We start from the raw sequence: 19,903 nt of genomic DNA, 5'->3' as shown, positions 1-19,903 counted from the left end.
ACAGAGAACAACCCAAGAATTATCACAATCAGCAGAGAAAATAGAGACACAACCACTCTTTTGTATTATTCAGATGCAAAATAACGCTCATAAACAGAGTTTGATTCATCTTAAAGGAAAGTTACATCAAAACTAAACCCAGCAAATTACAATGGAAATGAAAAGATAACAGTGAGACAATTATAGAGGTCCCACACTCTCCTAAGCAATTGCTTCTTCCATATCCAGCCTGCCTCTCCATTCCTTCCCACGCTCTATATAACCAACTCATGGCACAGCATGCACTAATCAGTTAAGGGGTATTCTTGTGACTTCCTACTGCTGACGTGGCATTATCATCTGAGAGCTGCTCTTCTGAAGCATTTGGGCCTTGCTTATCTTTGATCCATACACGTCTTGCTTTGTCCCTTGTGTACATCTTGGGCCTGATTGTATCACAAACACATAATACTGCCATTTTGTATTGCTTCTGATTTACAGAAAATGATCTTGGTTTGCTGTACAACTATTTGTTGCAGCTTGTTCAGATCTTAAAATCATGTGATTATAGAACACTGGCAATTGGTGATGGTGGGAATGATGTAAGGATGATACAGCAAGCAGACATCGGTGTTGGCATTAGTGGCAAAGAAGGATTGCAGGCAGCGAGGGCAGCTGATTACAGTATCGGAAGTAAGGCTTTTTATACCATTTTGCGGGTGCAATCATTATGTGTATACAAGTTCTTTAGTGCAGTTTACTAAGCACTGTTTTCTTCTTTTTTCGCTTTTGAGGATGAGGGTTGACATGCAATAGTAAGGATGTGTTAGAGTAGTTAATATTCTTCCGTTAGAATAGTTAACATTCAGTTAGTAATAACTGTGCAGTTGCTGACAACTGTCAGACAGTTATAAACAGTTAGAGCTATATATATTTTTACTGGTCTCCGTAAACTATTATTGAGAATAATAGATTTGGAGTATCAGATTTCAGAATAAGCCTCTCCTATTTTTCTCAAACTTTCCCTTACTTTCACTTTCTTTCCTTTTCTCTATGATCTTGAATCCTTATATGATATCAAGAGCTTAATCTCGACCCAAATCCATGACTTCCCCTAGAAATCCATTTCCAACCTCAGAAAATTCACTCAATTCAGGTGTACCTCCACCTTCAGCTCCTTTGATTTCAGCCTCTGCACCTGTGATTTTCTTGCACACGATTTCTGTGCGATTGGACAAGAAGAATTTTCTATGTCCCATTACAAGTCTCTTTGAATATTTGGCTGTGCTTACTACCCATTCCTAAGACCCTACAATCAGCACAAACTGGGCTATAGGTCCCAAGAATTTTTTTACTTGGGTACTCCTCTTCTCACAAAGGTTATATGTGTCTTTCTTTTGATGGTTGCATGTTCATCTTTAAGGATGTGATTTTCAATTAATTTTGCTTTCCCTGTTCAGTCATTTTCTCTTCTCCCAAATCTAATAGCCTTCCTTCCACTTCCACTTCCACTTCTATTCCTGCTCAACTTTCACTGCTATCTCCTACGGTCCAACTTTCCAATTCAGACTCAATGTCCATACCTTCCTTCCACAGAGTCTCCTCCCATGTCAGGTTCTGTTTCAGGTTACTCCTCCTCAACTCCATCATCTCTTCTATCCTCACCTCCTCCTATTCCTGCCATCAACTCCTCAAGGCCTCAGCTTGTGCCACTTAATACTCATTCAATGCAAACATAATCAAAATCAGGCATCCATAAGCCTAGACTTGTCCCAAACACTCCTTTTGATCCATTTGAAACCAACCTCGGTTCAGCTTTGGTAGCTGATCCTCAGTTGTTATCAGTTATGAAAGCTGAATATGAGGTGGCATTACTTAATAATTCTACATGGACACCGATTCCTCTGCCTCCTCATTGGCAGGTCATGGGCTGTAAATGAGTATTTCAGGTAAAAGGAAACCCTGACGGATCTATCATCTATTAACAAATATACTAAGGTATCTGAAAGTTACTCCACAGAATCTACACCACGGTCTCTTGCTGCAATCAGCAGATTCTCATAAGACACTGCTCCTTCATGGCCTACTGTGATGCAGATCGGGCCTATAATCCAGATGACAGGCTAACTCATGCATTTATATAGGACGTAATCTAATACCTTGGTGGTCAAAGAAGCAGCCACTAGTTGCTAGGTCTAGTACTGTAACTGAGAACAGGAGTCTAACAAATACAATAGCTGAAATCTTATGGGTTCAGACTCTTCTTCTAGAGTTGAAAGTTCCGGTCACAGTCCCTAGCATATACTGTGGTAATCTTACTATGGTTTCTTTGTCATGTATTCCAGTACTTCATTCTCGAACAAAGCACATGGAATTGAACCTCTTCTTTATTAGAGAAAAGGTTATAAACAAAAGTCTCAAGGTGGTTATATCCCAGCACAAGATCAGTGTTAAGATATTATGACCAAAGAACTTTCAAGCAGCAGATTTTGTGAACTATGAGACAAACTCGGAGTCTATGATCAATTTTCATTAATACATCCACCGAGTTTGAGGGGGAATGTTAGAGTAGTTAACTTACTGCTATTAGAACAATTAGTATTCAATTAGTAACTACTTTGCAGTTGCTGACTGGGAATGTAAACCTATGTTGCACCGACACTGACACGGGATACGACACAATATGTCAACACGTTAATGCTAAAAAAATATTAAATTTCGACACGTTAGGACACGTTTTGATATTAAATAATATTTTTAATATATATAATATAGTTTATATTTAATACATATAACAATTCATAATAAGTCATATAACTAATCAAATATTCAAATTCCATAACATAAATATAAAGCAAAAATAATTTTTCATGTGTCCGTCCTTCTTAGATGTAAACTATCTTTTTTTGGTGATTGTAAATTATAGAAGGTAGATATGGTGTAAATGGGTCAGCTTGGCCTGACTTTTTTGAAAATTAGAATAGGCTTAGACTTGTAGAAAAGACTATTTAACTAATAGGCCATATGCCAACTATGAAAAGCCTGGCCTACACGCTTGTAGGCTGGCCTATTAAATTTTTTAATAAAATAATATATTTATCTTAACTATTATTCATTTATCCTAAGTCCCACCTCTTAACCCTATTTTCTTCTCTTGTGGGCCGCTTCTTAGTTCTCACCCTAAGAGCACCAACTTTTCGTTGGAAATTCTAGTTAGACAGAAGAGAATTTTAGGCCATGTTCTCACCCTAATTTATTGGTTTCATATTGTTCTTATAAATATATCATAATTGGTAGGCCTAGCAGGCCTATAGGCCATGCTAGGCTTTTTATTTTTAACAGTATGTCAGGCCTGGCCTATAAACCAAGCCTTTAATAGGCTAATAGGTCAGATAGACTCAACATACTTTTACATAGGCCTAGGCCATGAAAGCCAAAGTCTAGCCTAACTTGACCCATTTACACCCCTAGAGGCAAATAAATGGTACTCATTCATTTATTATTTGCATATGACTGTGACTTTTCATCCTTCATATGATTTTTTTCTTCTTAATTTGCAGAGTTTAGGTTCCTGAAAAGATTAATTCTTGTCCATGGCCGGTATTCTTACAACCGTACAGCATTTCTTTCTCAGTATTCATTCTATAAGTCCCTACTGATATGTTTCATCCAAATCTTGTGAGTTTCTGTCAACAATGCCTTCCTTTTTAATTATATTTTATTTTCTTTCATATAAGCAGCAAACTATTTTGAAAATGGATCCCCCTGCAAGAAGGGGTGGGGAGTACCTGTGTACAATGGACTGCATAAAAGCCATCCCAAAAGGAGCCCAGGAAAAAAAAATAATAACAGAAGGAAAAATTAAGACAATGTCCTTTTTCTTTTTCCTTTTGTGGTTCTTTTTATTGACTATGAATGTTGCACTGCAAGAAGTGCTTTTCAATTTCTTCTTTCTGTTTTAAAAAATTTCAGATACTGATGATTTCATTTTCAGTTTTTCATTTATTTCAGGTGTCTCTGGAACCAGCCTCTTCAATTCTGTTAGCTTGATGGCCTATAATGTTTTCTACACTAGTGTTCCTGTTCTAATCAGTGTGCTTGACAAAGATCTTAGTGAGGAAACTGTGATGCAGCATCCTCAAATTTTATTTTATTGCCAAGCGGGGAGGTTTGACATTATTTTGCTATTTGACTTGCTGTTTTAAATGCTGTAGATTCTTCTCATTTTTGGGTAATTTCTAGTTCAGTGCAAGTGAGCAAAAATTCTTGCATTTTGGTTTGATACCCAATTTTTATAACAGAACAATCATATTTATTACAACTGAACCTTTTCAACAAACCAAAGTGGAAAATATTGTTTAACTTGCACACAGTAACTACTTCATTGGTAATCATTAATTTGACTATAAATATTGGAACAGGCTTCTAAATCCTAGTACATTTGCTGGATGGTTTGGGCGATCTCTCTTCCATGTGAGTGTTATTAGTGAGAATAATTTTGGTGAAGGCATTGATAATAACCGATCATCAGTTATAATTGATAATAGAAGTTACTGAGATGATAAGTTCATAGGAAGCTTATCATCATGAACTTTTTACTAAATTCAATTATTTAGTTTTGGGAAATTTTAATGCCCGTATATTTTCTGATTATTATTGTTGTAATTTGCAGGCAATAGTTGTGTTTGTAATAAGCATACATGCCTATGCCTATGAGAACAGTGAAATGGAGGAGGTTTCAATGGTTGCACTTTCTAGTTGTATATGGTTGCAGGCTTTTGTAGTAACAATGGAGACCAAGTAAGCTTAAATTTCTGTAGTTGCACATGCTATTACCTATTACAATTTGACATGGTTTTGGTTCTTCAGCTTTTGGGTGCTTTTGCTGTTAATATCAGATTATAGAACTAGCTGATATCTATAGTTCCTATCATCTATGAAAAAGAGGAAAAAGGTCGGAGGGATATTTTATTTTTTTGAAAAACTGTTTGCTTGGTTTGTAAATATATTTGGTTGGTTGGTGAGGCAATTGGTGAAGAATCATTTTTAGTTTAATTGGTTCCACTTTGAGGAGAAGTTTCTGTGAATTGTTTCCCTGACTTAAGTTTGATGCTTGCAGTTCCTTCACAATATTGCAGCATCTTGCAATATGGGGCAATTTGGCTGCCTTTTATGCCATTAACTGGATCTTCAGTACTCTTCCTTCGTCAGGGATGTATACAATTATGTTTCGGTTGTGTCAACAACCATCATATTGGATAACAATTTTTGTAAGTACCCTAGCTTATCTTTTGCCCTCAGATGGAAAGTCCTTTACTTTTTTTTCCCCCTTTAGATGAATAGCTCCTCTTATTGCGGTGGGCCGTGGAAAAACTGTGTAGTTGTTGCTTTGTGACTTGGTGGTCACGGTTTCCTAGTAAGGCTACATACATCTGAACCTTCTCTCAAAGCCCACATGGGGGGAACCTACTGCACCAGGCCATCCTTTTTATGAATATCTTATCTTATCTTATGCTACACCGTACACCTGTCATTTCCCTAATCTCCTTTCCTCTCTTAGTTTGAGCATGAGATTTCACATTCTACTGAAATTTTGTCTCATAATTCCCCCCTTAATCCCATATACATTGATATCTTTTTTCCTGATAAAATTCAATTTCTGTTTCTTTGCCTAGGATGGTATAAATTAATATTGATCATTGCATTTGTCATTTTGATCTTCATATTTTCCTTTTGCTCAACATTTTATCCACTGCATTGGTTATGTTCTGATAGAAACTGTAATATCATACAGCTCACAGTTGCAGCTGGGATGGGTCCAATTCTAGCCATCAAGTACTTTCGATATACATATAGACCAAGCAAAATCAATACGCTTCAGCAGGCTGAACGTTTGGGTGGGCCAATTTTGTCTCTCGCTACCATTGAGTCTCAGCCCAGATCTATAGAGAAAGATATTTCACCCTCATCAATAACTGAACCCCAAGACAGAAATACTGTTCATGAAAATATGTTATCAGATTCTCTAAATTCCACCAGAAGATCTTTTGGAACAGGAACACCATTTGATTTTTTTCAGTCACAGTTAAGATCATCCCTATCTAGCTACACAAGAAATAAGGACAAGTGAATCTACAGCAATTGTAAGAGCTTTAGGTGCCGTAGTTTAGGTGTATATCCCTTTTGATCTAAATTAACGAATTGGATTTTTAGTTTTCCTTGTATAACTGATTTCAGAAATTTATTTTTTATTTAATCTTTTATGTGGGTTTTTTTTTTTTTCCAATGTATCTCCAACGTCATTGATATGAGCCTAACCTATAATAAAGTATTATCACGACTAAGAGATTTGATATCACTTAAGGTTTTTGTTGTAATGTTTTTTTAGTTTATCATGTTATCCGTACGCCTTTAAGCCTCTTGATAAATGATTTTTTTTTTCTAGTACACTTTCTGTTCTTCAATGATTTAGTTATAATACTTGAACAATAGTGTAGCCAAGTGAAAAATAAATAAATAAATTATTATTATCATTATTATTATCTTTAAATATTTTTTATTTTGCATTACATGAAAATTGAACACACACCATTACACTATATACACTTAACACCCACACCACTAGGCTAATCCTAGTGGATTTATTTTTAAATATATGATTGTTGGGTTGGATGGCTCACGGGTAAGCAAGTTAACTCGGGGGTTGGCAGACAAAATGCCTTGTCTTAACTTGTATCAATTTCAATTTAGGTTGTCCTGCACTCCTGCGTTTGTAGAAAAGTAATGCAGCTTTTGAATCAAGTATAATGACGTGTAAAATTAATGTATCAGTTTTATCATTCTCTGCTAGGTTCGGGAGCATAGTAATTCGTGCAAAGATTTGAACGTAGCAATCTGCAGATGCATACAAATTTAGTGACCATTTGAATGCTATGGAAGGAAGGAGACAACTTATTAATCGACTATAAGATAAAATATACTTGAACCATCCTCGTCAGAACTGAACTACGAGATTGAATGGAAAGTTTAGCATTGATTGAAATATATCAAAGTGTACGAGCATTGAGAATCTTTGAATAGCATTATGCAGCCAAAAATAGATGTGATGCATCAATTGACCTATGACCAAAAAAAAGTACCATTCATAGGTGTCGGTAGTCACCCCCTTCCCCCCAATTCACAGGTGAAGAAAGTCACAAACATAATAAGAGTATGGGCTGTTTGTCCCACAAAAGCTCCATTTAATTTTTTTCTATAAACGAATATCAAATTGTGACACAAAGGTAAGGGCAGAGAGGGGACCCCAAACCCCAAAATGGATCATTTTAGCATGGGTTGCTTCCCCTTCCCACACCATTAGGTGCGAGTTTATGGCAATCACTACCTAACCCAGTTCCTCACCAAACCAGCAAACCCCACCAAATGAGTTATTCCATACACATCCTTATGGGTCATTCCTTCACCACCTTAGCTGTCTGTCAGATAAGTTTGCCTCCTAGGAAACAAATATTACGCTATCAACGAATGGTACGTTATCCCACTTTGCTCTATGATTTAATGTCGTTCTTTAAGGAGTAATGGATTACAGCACGCTCCTGTATTTAAAGCCCTACCCATCTTTGATGTAAAATGAGTATTTTGTAATCTTGAATTTCACATCATACCCACTTAAAATCTTCTTCAATATCAGGTTTTCTCTTTTACATTTTACATGTAAATTAAACTTATTCATTAAAAATAATGCTGGATTTCAACAATGATTAAAACCCAATTTAGATTATTCAAGCTAAAAATGTATCATACGCAAGGTCCCCTTCCCATGTGGCCATTTCAAAGAAAATTGTTAGAAAATATAATATAAATCATTAAAAAGCTCTCACCCAACACTTTAAGGTGGGTTGAAGTGGTTCTTTATCATGGTATCAGAGCTTCAGTGATATTCTTACTGCTCTCACTTTCAGGTGGAATTAAGAAAAGCACAAGGCAGATAACAAAAATGGTTTGTGCAGCACAAGACGGACTAATAATGGGCTTGTGCCATATTTACGCTTCAAGCCCAAAGCCCTCTTGCGTGAGTGAGTGTTTTAGAAAATAGCCCAAAGTTCTCTTGCGTGAGGGAGTGTGTTAAAGAATATAATATAAATCATTAAAAAGACCCTCACCCAACACCTTAAGATTTTGGGTTGAAGTGGTTTTTTATCACAAATAATGCCCCGTACATATGATTCCTCCAATGACATATCAGACGAATTGAAATCTTCAACTGAAAGCACACAACCATGAAAGAAATTAAGCACATCTATGGGGACAATTTCAAAGTTTTTTGCAACACGAATATACGTATAGTCCATTAAAGTTACTCTATTGTTTTCATTATGCATATATTTCTGTATGGTTCCAATATTATTAAATGTTCACGAAAATGACAAATATGCATTGCTTATCTAAACTATTTGTTCAGTGTATTATCTATATAACAAAATAAATTCATCCAAATCCTATCTGACCCAAAACTGCATAAGAAGGAATAAACGAGTTGTGATGAAATGAAATGGCTTCATTCGCCCTTTATTCCTTTAAAGATTCTACTGATAGGGACTCAACCTTTAGCTCTTCAAATTGCAGTCAATTAATTTTCTTCTACTTAACCCCTAAAAATTATTACTTAAATGTACAACAAAGAAGAACAAATTTAATTTAATTTTGATCCAAACTAGGTGTTATTGTTGAACGCCGCGCCAAGACGTGCTAAATAACCTTTCTTCCTTCTATGCCGAAGAGGAGGATTTTTTTACGAAGAAGATTATAGTTATAACCTATTTTTATTTATAATCTTTTAAAACTAATATTTTAACCGTTGATTAATGAATTTGATTTGCAAAAATAATAACCGAGAGTTAAGATATTGATGGTAAAAAGTTAGGTTCTAAGTATAATTTTTTCTACTATCCGATTTATTATTCTTTTTCAAGCAAATAAACACTACTTTCAATACTCAATTTATTAATCTTTTATGATGCCAATATTTTACTTGCAGTCTTATTTATTTATTTATTTGTGTGTGTCCTGAAAATCCTGAATCAAGTACTGAACCATTTCCGAGATTATCTTAGACTTGACCACGATAAACATTGCATGCTTGCCATGTGTAAGGACTTTCTACACTACCAAGGGCTAACAGAATTAAAAATATCTAAATCATTTTCTGTACTAAAAAATATATATATATATCTAAATCGTATGTACCAATTTTTATTTTTATTTTATCTAAATCATGATTTCATCACAACACAAAATTTATAACATGACCAATAAGATAAAGCTAAGGAGAAATCCACAAATAATAAATAATAATAACAAGAACATAACATGAATATCAGTGTTCCCTTGTACACAAGGCATAAAACAAGATCAAATCTAATTAATGGGCATAAAAATTACAGAATTTGCACAAACTTAAACAAATTCAGAAAGTAATGAACTCAAAAACAATAATTAACAATAACAACAACAGAAAGCCAAAAAGATAAGTTGCTCCCACTATTTACACTTAGTAAATCATCATCATCAATTCATCATCATATATCATCATATATAATTAACACCAACCATCACCACCACCACCATTTTGGTCATCATCTCTACATCAGCAAGTCATTAACCCACCCGAGATCCGGGGCAGTGACATCATCAACAACAACCCTTTTCTCCTCCCTCAAGAACTTGCAGCTTGTTGAATATTTCCCATTAGAAAAGTTTCCAGAAGCCACTGTTGTTGGCAAAACAATGAACTTCTGCTGTTGATCCTCACAACCAAAAGAAGCAGCTTTAGCAGAAGGAGAAGAAAGAACAAACTGATGCTGATCCTCAGAGTTGAAAGATACATCAACCCAATTAGACACAGGCGAATTAGAAGCCTCACCAAAACTCAGTTTCTCTAAGGAGCACATAAACTCTGTGAGCACATCCTTATAGCTCACAACACCATGATGGTTCATTCCACCACCACCACATGTTTCAGACCCTACAAACCTAGAAACAGAAGGTGAATGGCAAGTTGAAGAAGGGGAATTAGAAGAAGGTGACAATGGTGGAGAAGAAAAATGTGACATGCCAAACAAAGTAGAAGTTGGTGAATAAGTAGAACTAGCATTAACACTAGCACTAGTAGTGGAATTAGAGCAATGACAAAACAAACAACAATGGTTTGAACCCGAAGAAGGGTTCAAAAACTTGCTCTTGTTGTTGTTGTTGTTATTGTTGTTGCATGAGAACATGTCATGTGAATTATTCACTGGCAAAACCCTGAGTTGGCGAGTGGTGTGTGCAAAGAAACAAACTTTTCGCTTGCAATTTTTCCCATCTTTGCAAGCTTCTGTTCTATACCTAGCAGGGTGCAACCAGCACTCAAAAACACCGTGGGAGAACTCACAGGAATCACCGCGGCTGCACCCGCCGCGGCGATACTCCGGGCACACCGTGCCGGAGTAGTGGTACCGCCGGGGGTCACGGCGGCGAGCCTTCTCGCCGGGGTGAGCAAAAGGGCAGTCGGTCCAGTCATGGCTCCGGCTGCGGGTGCATCGCCGGACCTTGAACTCATACATGCGGAAGTGGTCGGAGGAATAAGGGTCGTCGGAATCTTCATCGGAGTCCACCGGATTGTTGTGGGGGAGGTATTTCTGCATGAGGGTCTCATCGGAAAAAATGTCGCCGGCGCCGGCGACGTCGTGTACGGCGGCGGCGCGGCGGGTGAGGAGCTTCCTCGGTGGGATGTCAATGTCTCTTAGTGATTTCTTAAGGGAGAGGAGTTGGTGGGTATGTTGAAACTTGTGATGCTGTTCTGCACAGACATTGCTCATTTTTGGGGTAACCTTAATTGGGAGATTCTCACTCACTATTTTGTGTATGAAAGAGTGGGTGGGTACTAATGACAAGGGGAGAGTGAAGAGTGGGTAGAGAGAAACAAAACAAAGGGGTGAGTTATATAAGATGGTTGAGGAGAGAGAAAGAAAAAAAAGGGTGTGTGAGAGTGTGACAAGGATCCCTTCTAGGGATGGGCTTTAGGGGCAGCGTGGCTGCATAGCTTTTGGGATGAACATGCAAAATAGGGTATGTGGCAGTTTGATAATTCGCTGCAGTCATTGGTGTTGCTTATGTGTAACTCTGCTACAAATTTGTTTAGTGAATTATGCTATGGGGGATTTTGAATGTTACTTCATGTTTTGGGTTATGTTGGCATCATCGCATACGCAGCGTGAAATTTCTAGACCATACTAACTGTGTGTCAAAGTTGCTGAGCATTTTCTATTAGAAAAAATTCTTTAATTTAACAAGATAGGTTACATTTAGTGAGCATTTGTTTCAGGAAATTTTTTTGAAATACTAGAGAAATGAGATAGATAGAGAAATGATTGGAAAGATAGATAAAGTGAGATAGGTAAAAAAATATATAAAAAAATTGTTTGGTGGGGAAAAACTTTACTGAGAAAATTAGGTAACTTTATGAAATCAACAGTGCATTAAAAGTCAGATAATCGGTTTTCCGAAAAATCTCACCTTCAAATTAGGTTTCTAAACAGTGCGGATATCTATGTTTCTCATAAATCCAGACAAATTGGATAGATGGGTTTTTGGTGAAAAACATTGAAACAAACATGGTGTTTCTAAAAGCCATACTTGAGAAAGATAGATATCCGCTGAAAAGCTCCCAACCACACACCACCTCAACTTTACTTTATACTCTTTCATTTTGTATTTTCCTTTACTTTTATGATGTGTTTATACAGAAAATTTTGACTGATTGACTAAGTTAAAATCTTTAATGAAATCTGAGAGGAATATTTTTTCCTGTTTTTTCGCTTTTCAAAACCAATGTTAACAGGAACCGGTTAAATTTATTATTATTTTTTTTTTTTTACCACTTCTTACTATTATTTTTGTTATCAATCAAATTAATAACTCTCACTTGATATTATTTTATAATCATTGATTTAATTTTGATTCAATGATGATAAAAGTGGTAATAAAAAATGATCAGAAAAAAATAATAACTATAACATCCCATGTTAATATTATAAAAGGTAATGTTTTTCTTCTTGCACGCGACACAAAAATTTTTTCTACCAAGACACAAAAGTAGGCCCATCAATTTTTTTATTTTTTTATTTTAAAAATGATAGACCTCACAATTGATTATATCTATGACATGATCTAACATTTTTTTCTACGATATAATATTTGTTTTTCCTATGCATGGTTATATGGTTATGACTTAAGAATCTAAAATCGAGGCAAGAAAGGATTAAGAAAATGGAAAAATTTTAAAAATCCCCCCATGAATACTCTTATAATTGCTTATCCCTTTATGGTTATTTATTATTATTTATCATCTATGATTTTTTCCATCAACTCCACCTTTTTTTTTTTTGGTAAATAACTCCACCTTTTAACTCTGTTAAAAATTAAATTAAACTGTCTATTTTATCATTGTAAAGAGAATTATTGTAGAGATAATAATTTTATACTACAACGTTATTTTTTTCATCCAACTCGGATTGTTTTTTAAAATGTATACCAAATTATCTAAAAAACTTTTCTTCCCAATAACATTGAGAGAAAAATTACAATGAAAATTGCAAGTTAACAACTAAGTTCGATATTCCAATAAGATTATATTCACAACATTGTTAGAAAGAATGAACACTTAGAACTATTATTTTTCTTCTTACAAATTTATATATCTTTAATAAAATTGGATTTTATTTTATTCACAACTATTGTTAACAAGAGTTCAATTTAATTCATGTTATTTTATTTTAACTCAATTGGCTCCTCATTTAACTCAATTAATATAAATGAGGAGCCGATTTAACTCTTTTTATTTTAACTTATTGACTCCTTATTTATTTGAATTTTTCTAGATTTTCATGTTTTATTCATGGTCAATTCGCTTTTCATTTGTATGTATTTGCTCGTAGCTTTGAGCATAATACATGTGAGTATTGAACATCAATAGACTAATCTACTTCTTAATATATTAGTATTTTTTTCAATATTTGTTTTTCTTTGTTACCTATCTCTGACTCTATTTTTCATTTTCATTTTTGAACTCAGAATAAAAAATATATTTACATATAAATTGATTACTTAAATAATTTTTAATTTTATTTATTAAATTTAAGATAGTAATATATTTATCAAACTCAAGTGATGTTAGTTTTATTAAAAATATATAAAATTTGTAAGAAGAAAAATAATAGTTCTAAGTGTTCCTTCTTGTTAACAATGAGCTAAACAAGTGGGGGTGAGAGCATGTGTTTGATCTCTCAAGTAACATATTTGGGAGGAATTTAAAGGCTTTAATTATGATCTCATCCCGAACAGAATTACCTCCCCTGAATGATACTTATGGTTTGTCCCAAAAAAAATATTGAAATTAGTTGCTAACTTGTTGTTTGAATTATTATTTTTCTCTCGATATTGTAAGAATGAGTTTTTTTTTTTTTTTTTACAATTTATTAGTATAAATTTTAAAAACAATCAAAGTTGGATGAAAAAAACAATATAGTAGTATAAAATTTTATAAAGGTAAAGTGGACAAATTAATTTAATTTTTAACAAGGTTAGAAGGTCGACTGGATAGAAAAAAATCATACGAAATAAATGATAAAAAAAATAATCATGAGAGGGTAAAAGATTCTAAAAGAAATCATAAGAGGGTTTTTAAACTTTTCCCTTTAAGAATAATTATATTCTTTTCTTTATACAATAATAATGATGGTTTAACTGTAAGAAGTGAAACCCAAAATAGATGTAATGATAGATTTAGTATCTGTTTGGATCATCTCTTTTTTTAGCTTCTCTTATGCTTATAAGCATAAGTTAGGTCAAACGTATTTTTACAAAACTTCTTATAATAAAAAAAAACTTTTTTATAATGAAAACAAAATCAAAAGTCAAAAGCTCTAAGCAGGAGTTTCTTTTCAAGCTCTTATCAGCTTTTCTTGAAATGTGTGCTTTCGAAAATGACCAAATTTTAAATAACTTTTAAGCTAAAAAATTTATATAACTATAGTAATCACCAAATTTTTTATTTTTTTTTAAGTTTTAATTTAAAAATAATTTTTAGCTTAAAAAAAAAATTCAAACAAACTTTTGGGATACCAAAACATGAATTGTGCTGGCTAAGCCGCTCTGTAACATAATTGCAGTAATAATTGAAAATGAGAACAGACTAAAATTTTCAAAAAACTTAAAATAGGATATTTGGTGGGGTATTGGAGCAAGAATCTTGTTAAGTTAAATCTTATTCTTTTCAACAAAATCTCGCCAAGTGGATTGTTTTCTTTTCAAAGAAAAATCAAATCCAACATCAAATGTTAATCAATTGTTGATGAGCTCGTAATTTTGAATTCGGTTTTTGTTATGGAATTGTATTAAGATTTAATAAGAACTAAGAAAAAGTTTTCTCGTTATTGTGTTTTACCTAGAGCTGGTAAAACGGGCTCAGCTCGGTGAGCCAACTCGCCCCATCAGTTAAACGGAGTGAAAAGACTGAGTTTTTTCAACCCATTTCAAAAGCGATGCAGGCTCGTTTTTTGATGGGTTGATGACGGACATAGGTGCATCAAGATCAATCAGTGTAAAATAAGTTCGGGCTGACGGATCGAGTTTTTCAATCCACTTTCGAAAATGGGATGGAGTGGGCTGATTCATTTTTTAGCGAGTTGATGATTGGGTGAGACTGAGGGGGACGAACCGCCTACTTTTCAACCTCTAATTTTACCCGACTCAAATTTGAATTAATCTATATCCATTGATGACTGAATACCAGGTGATTTGTATTAAAAAAAAATTAAATAAAAAAGTTGAAGCAAACGCTTATCTCTTCATTTCATACTGTTTAGATTGTTGACTAAATCTTAACAATTATAATAAATAGGAAAAGGATTGTAAAATGGAATAATGTTATATTATATTATTAGATAAATAATGGTGGTATGCACTTTGATCCAACATTTGATATTAGGATGGAAGTTATGCGTTACATAACGACATTGTGGAGAAAAGATGTTAGGGGATTATTGGTCGGTGAAATCAATATCCAATCTTAATAAGATTTGGCATATGTCAAACTCATATCAAACCATGATACTTAAAATAATAAAAATAAGTAGAAAGTATTGTGTCTTAATTAACCACTGTTAATAGTGACCTAATTATAAACGCTGCATCCCAGCAATAATAAATTGTATAATTTAGAAATTGGCCACTTATTCCTCGATAAGCACTGGGCGGATCTGGAACTCACATGAAAAGGAAATTGGAAATATAAGTAAAGATTTATTATTTCCTGAGCTTTTTCCTAAAATGAAAAATAAAATAAAAAATTATGTGTGTAATTGTTGACTTGGTTAACAGAGTGAATTCACGATCATTAAAAAAGAAAGAAAAAAAAAAAGAAAAGAATGGATTCACCTGTTAAGATGAAGCATTTGTCTTCCGTAGCATCATGGTAATATCATATTCAAGATCATCCTTTAAAAAAGTCCAAGCCCGTTTATTTCATTTGACAAATAGTGCTAAGCCCATTAAAGCAAAATTTCCCTAGGCATCAATCATGATGACCCAGACCAAACTTTTTAGGACCATCACTGATTCAAAAGCTTTTTTAGTGTAGTTTCTTTCCCTAGAGAGAATAATCAATCAACATAATGGAGTGGCAACAATGACACTTGTTCAATATCTAATGGAGTGGCTGCTCAATTCCATGTGAGAAGAGAAGGTGAGAAGTTTTTGTCTTCTTGATTCCACTCCACCCCAATCCCAAAGTTAAGAGGGACACATGTTTCTTTCTTTGGTGGACTTGTGTAAAGGTTGAATGAATTAATGCATCTCCATTTTTGGACATAATTTTAAACTATGTAAAAAAGTAACTTAGCAATAGTAATGGTTAAGCAGTTTAAATCAAGGAAATCATTATCTCATTTTACATGAGATAACTCTTTTATGTTGTCTCACATCAAAAATTATGTCATCATTTTTTTTTTTAATAAATGGTGGGTCCCACCACATCATATGTCTATAGTAGGAGATAACTATCTCCAACAACATGAAAAAATAGAATCCCTTAAATCAATTGTATGATTATTTTTAGCGATAGGCTATTATATCTACTTTTTATGTTTATTTTATTTATTTCTCTCTAATATTATTATATCATAATTTTTAAGAGGAGAGGGAAAGGGAGAAAGTCATTTAAAATTGTAAGGTAACGTTCTTAAAGTAGAATCGATAGAGTAAGTATGAAAAAAAAGTATACATAATATCATAACTCTTATTTTTATTATAGAATATGAGTATACATAATATCATAACCCTTATTTTTATTATAGAATATGATTATTTGTATGGTAAATGTAATTATTCAATTCTACACTAAAATGTAATTTCTAATGTAATTATAAATGAGGAAGGTTATAATTACTATCTCTTTTTCTTATTACTTGTGACTACTAAATCATAACCATTGATTTCTGTCAGTCTAACGGTTATAATTTATTGAAAATTAATAATTAATTAATAAGTATGACCCAATAAATTATAACCGTTAGATTGACAGAAATCCACGGTTATGATTTAATAGTAACATGTAATAAGAAAAAGAGGTACTAACTATAACCTCTCCCGTTATAAATAAGTAAAATTGTTCAACAATTTTTTTTTTTGTATACAATTGTTCAACAATTTATTAATGCACCATATGTTCCTTAGTTTTTTGTTGAGTCTAAAATCAAGGGGTATCTTTTTAGGCAAAGGATTCAAGGTATATTTGAACAAATTTGTGGAATTGATCATGCAAGAGAAACGGATAAACAAATTTCTAAAGTAGAAATGGATCCTGATGCAGATTTGGATGATAACAAAGAAGATGAATTAAGAACAAGGGAAAAATATGAAACTCTAAATTTTGCTCCTTTTGAAGAACAATTGACCTAATCATTATGTCAAACAAATTTGTGTTCTCTGAAAACTCCAATTCAACGGTAATAGATGTTGCTTGGTTAGTTTTCTCGGTTCATGAACATCTATCTATAAGGGACAAGAAAAATCATTTACCCTGAATTCTTTTTTTAATTTTTTTAATCAATCAAAAATATTTTTGAGACAAATAAAGATTCCTCTATGCATTGATATTATTTAACTTTTCGTTATTAATTTTTCTATATTGGAACACAAATAATTTGATTGTTTATGATAATTTAAAATAATTTGAAAACAAATTCAACATAGATGGAGCAGAACCAGTATAGTGGTGGCCAACTATTCATTAAGACACAATCGGTTTAAAAAATCTCATAAAAGAAGTAAAAGTTTGATTGGCCATTTATACATGCAATCAGTTCTTACGAATTTCTACAAGCATTTAGCTTAGAAAAGAACAACAAATTCAACTTATACAGACACACACACATATCAGCTTGTGCTTAGGAAAAGATTGCTCCTCTTATCCATAAGCATGTCATTGTTGGAACTTGACAACTATGCAGGATATGTCATCCTTACTTTTCTTGGAAACAGCCTCTTCTATCAAGTGCTTTGCTGCAGCCTGAGCATCCTTTATTTGTCTAATAGAATCCACTGCTTCTTGGTTTGACATAACCTGTAAACATAATGTGGAACAAAAATTGTCAGTTAAGGGTGCTACTCAACAAAGGTAGAAAATGCAAAAAATCTGTTTCATTTTGTCACTGAGATTTGATAAATTGTTAGTAGTAAAGTGTATAATGAAATGGAAGAGAAAGAAAATGGTAAAAAAAAGTTAACCTTCCATATTCCATCACTAGCCAGAATAAGAAACTCTGTATGTTGGTCTACCTCCTGTACAACCACATCAGGTTCTGAACTAAGATGCATCTTCAGACTCTTGTCACCAAAAGCCCTTGCTACTGCCAGTTGTCCATCCACACGAGGGACATCTCCTACAAGAAACAGAAATTCAGAACTAGTAGTAACTTTGATATTATTGCCTAGTTCTTTTCATAATTTCTAATTGAAATCTATTTATAACCAAAATGAATGTATAGATTATAATACATTTCTTCAATACTATTTTTTAAGTCAAAATGAACAACAAATGTCAATCATACTCGGGCATAATGTCCTTCTAAATAAGAGTTATAGAAAGTACAAAAGACAAATGATTTTTATGAGAAAATCCAACATATTAAATTATTAATCCAAGCACATGTTGAACTTTCTGTGTTTTACAAAACTCAATTTCACTGAAGACCAAGGGGAACATCTCAAAACACTGGCTACCTGGAATATTTGATACAAAACCACCACGGCTCTCAATATATATTTTTTCCTTGCTTGGTTCATGATCAACAGATAGTTGCTTAGCCTTTCCATTCTCAGAAATAACAGCTCGAGAATCACCAACATTTGCTATTACAAGCTTCTGACCATCAATTAGTATTGCAGTCACTGCTGTTGATCCTCCTCGTCCCAAGACAAGTGCTTGTTCCAATATTTCCTCATCTGTTTCAAGATAAGCTCTCTTTACTGCACTTTTTGTTTCAATCCAGAAGTCATGCTGCTTACAGCATACACAAAAATGAGTTAAAGAAGAACCACTTGAAGCAGGTTTAGAATAAAGGGTATGCATTAGATATTGTGGAAAGTGGAAACTATCAATCATTCGAGCTTCCAATTAACCATTTTTCGTGAAAATGTAACCAAACTGAAGTTATATGAAAGTTACATTACCTGTTTCAAGATGTTTTCAAAAAGGTGGTTCTGCAAATAGCTTGCAACATCATGGCCTAAGTGGCCATCAAATATAGCAAACAAACCTAATTCTTTGTCCTTTTCTTGCTTAAATTCTGAAACCAAATAATCTTCCATAGGATGGCTTGATTTTCCCTTCACCAAGTGAAAGCCATGTGTAATATGATTTGATATTTTGCTTTTTCCTTTCCCTGTGTCTGATGCTGATGTTCCAAACCCTGCTTTCGCCTAGACACATGATTTAAGTAAATCTCAGTCTCATTAACTAAGTTGAAATAAAAAAAAAAGTGGAGTTCTAATTTCAATTAAAAAAAAAAAAAAAAAACTGAATTGACATATTGTACACTATCATATCATAGTTTTGAACAAGAATAGGGATCTAAAACAAAAGTTCATGGTCTGTTTCCCAATTGGAAAGTCAACACATCAATATCTTTATACAATGGGTATCTTGACCATACCAGTTTCTACAATCATCAGTTTTAGATGCTATTAAGCACACTTACATATATGATGTAATGCATAAAATATTATTATATATGTATACTTCCTATATAAACAAAAAAAAAAATGTAAGCCACAACATATCAATTAGTGTTCAGAAAACTAGTTGAAAGAACAAACAAAACAAATCCATAACTTCAAGAGAACTCCACAGTATTGTAAGAATTTGCATTTGCAAAATACATTCATGAATTCACAAGTGAAATATTTAATTAAAATGGCATGTCAAAGTTGCATAAGAAAAATCAGGCATTTTTTTTTTTTCTAGTTACCTTCATGATCTTATGGAGGATTTCTCTGCCAGTCATGGATGTTAAAATGCTAGAAAGATATGTGAAGAGTTTAAGAGTAGAGAGAGAGAGAGAGAGAGAGGTATATAAATAAGGCAACTTTGACTTTGAGCACGTGACATGGCTGCAACTTTATTTTATAGACCGCGTTATTTGACAAGAACGCGTTCTTGCCGACGACCTTTCTTTTCTTTAGTTGTGTCCTCTCTCTCTCTCTCAAATTTATCTTTCATATCATTTATCATTTTGTGTTCATACTTCTTACTTTTCTACTAGTTCTTTTTTCCCATTTGCATCATTGGAAAAAGAAAAAGAAATTCATGACATGAAAGGAAAAT

At 33.4% G+C, this 19,903-nt stretch overlaps 3 protein-coding genes across 3 annotated transcripts in view; 1 reads left to right on the top strand and 2 right to left on the bottom strand.

Moving 5' to 3' along the window:
• The window catches only part of LOC133300107 (phospholipid-transporting ATPase 2-like), a 44,862-nt gene extending 38,575 nt beyond the window's left edge, over positions 1-6,287 (top strand). Inside the window, exons 19-25 of the mRNA XM_061499602.1 lie at positions 519-672; positions 3,540-3,657; positions 3,974-4,147; positions 4,401-4,452; positions 4,652-4,779; positions 5,099-5,249; positions 5,774-6,287. Of these exons, the coding sequence (XP_061355586.1) occupies positions 519-672; positions 3,540-3,657; positions 3,974-4,147; positions 4,401-4,452; positions 4,652-4,779; positions 5,099-5,249; positions 5,774-6,109 (1,113 nt within the window). The 3' untranslated portion in view covers positions 6,110-6,287. The remainder of the gene's footprint in view (positions 1-518; positions 673-3,539; positions 3,658-3,973; positions 4,148-4,400; positions 4,453-4,651; positions 4,780-5,098; positions 5,250-5,773) is intronic.
• Positions 6,288-9,620: 3,333 nt separating this feature from the next.
• Positions 9,621-10,838, bottom strand: LOC133300112 (zinc finger CCCH domain-containing protein 2-like). Its single transcript, XM_061499608.1, has 2 exons — positions 9,831-10,838; positions 9,621-9,770 (listed from the first exon to the last, which is right to left on the bottom strand). The coding sequence occupies exons 1-2, from the start codon at positions 10,836-10,838 to the stop codon at positions 9,621-9,623; spliced, it is 1,158 nt and encodes a 385-aa protein (XP_061355592.1).
• Positions 10,839-17,338: 6,500 nt separating this feature from the next.
• Positions 17,339-19,601, bottom strand: LOC133300101 (probable protein phosphatase 2C 58). Its single transcript, XM_061499596.1, has 5 exons — positions 19,548-19,601; positions 18,751-18,999; positions 18,301-18,577; positions 17,806-17,960; positions 17,339-17,641 (listed from the first exon to the last, which is right to left on the bottom strand). Exons 1-5 carry the CDS (start codon positions 19,581-19,583, stop codon positions 17,501-17,503), a joined length of 858 nt encoding a protein of 285 aa, XP_061355580.1. The 5' UTR covers positions 19,584-19,601; the 3' UTR covers positions 17,339-17,500.
• Positions 19,602-19,903: the final 302 nt, after the last annotated feature.

Source organism: Gastrolobium bilobum, unplaced genomic scaffold, assembly GCF_033153095.1.
Source record: "Gastrolobium bilobum isolate Gb01-03AN ecotype WA unplaced genomic scaffold, APGP_CSIRO_Gbil_v1 utg13108, whole genome shotgun sequence".
Classification (NCBI taxonomy): Eukaryota; Viridiplantae; Streptophyta; class Magnoliopsida; order Fabales; family Fabaceae; genus Gastrolobium; species Gastrolobium bilobum.
This window is presented reverse-complemented; position numbering and strand designations above follow the sequence as displayed.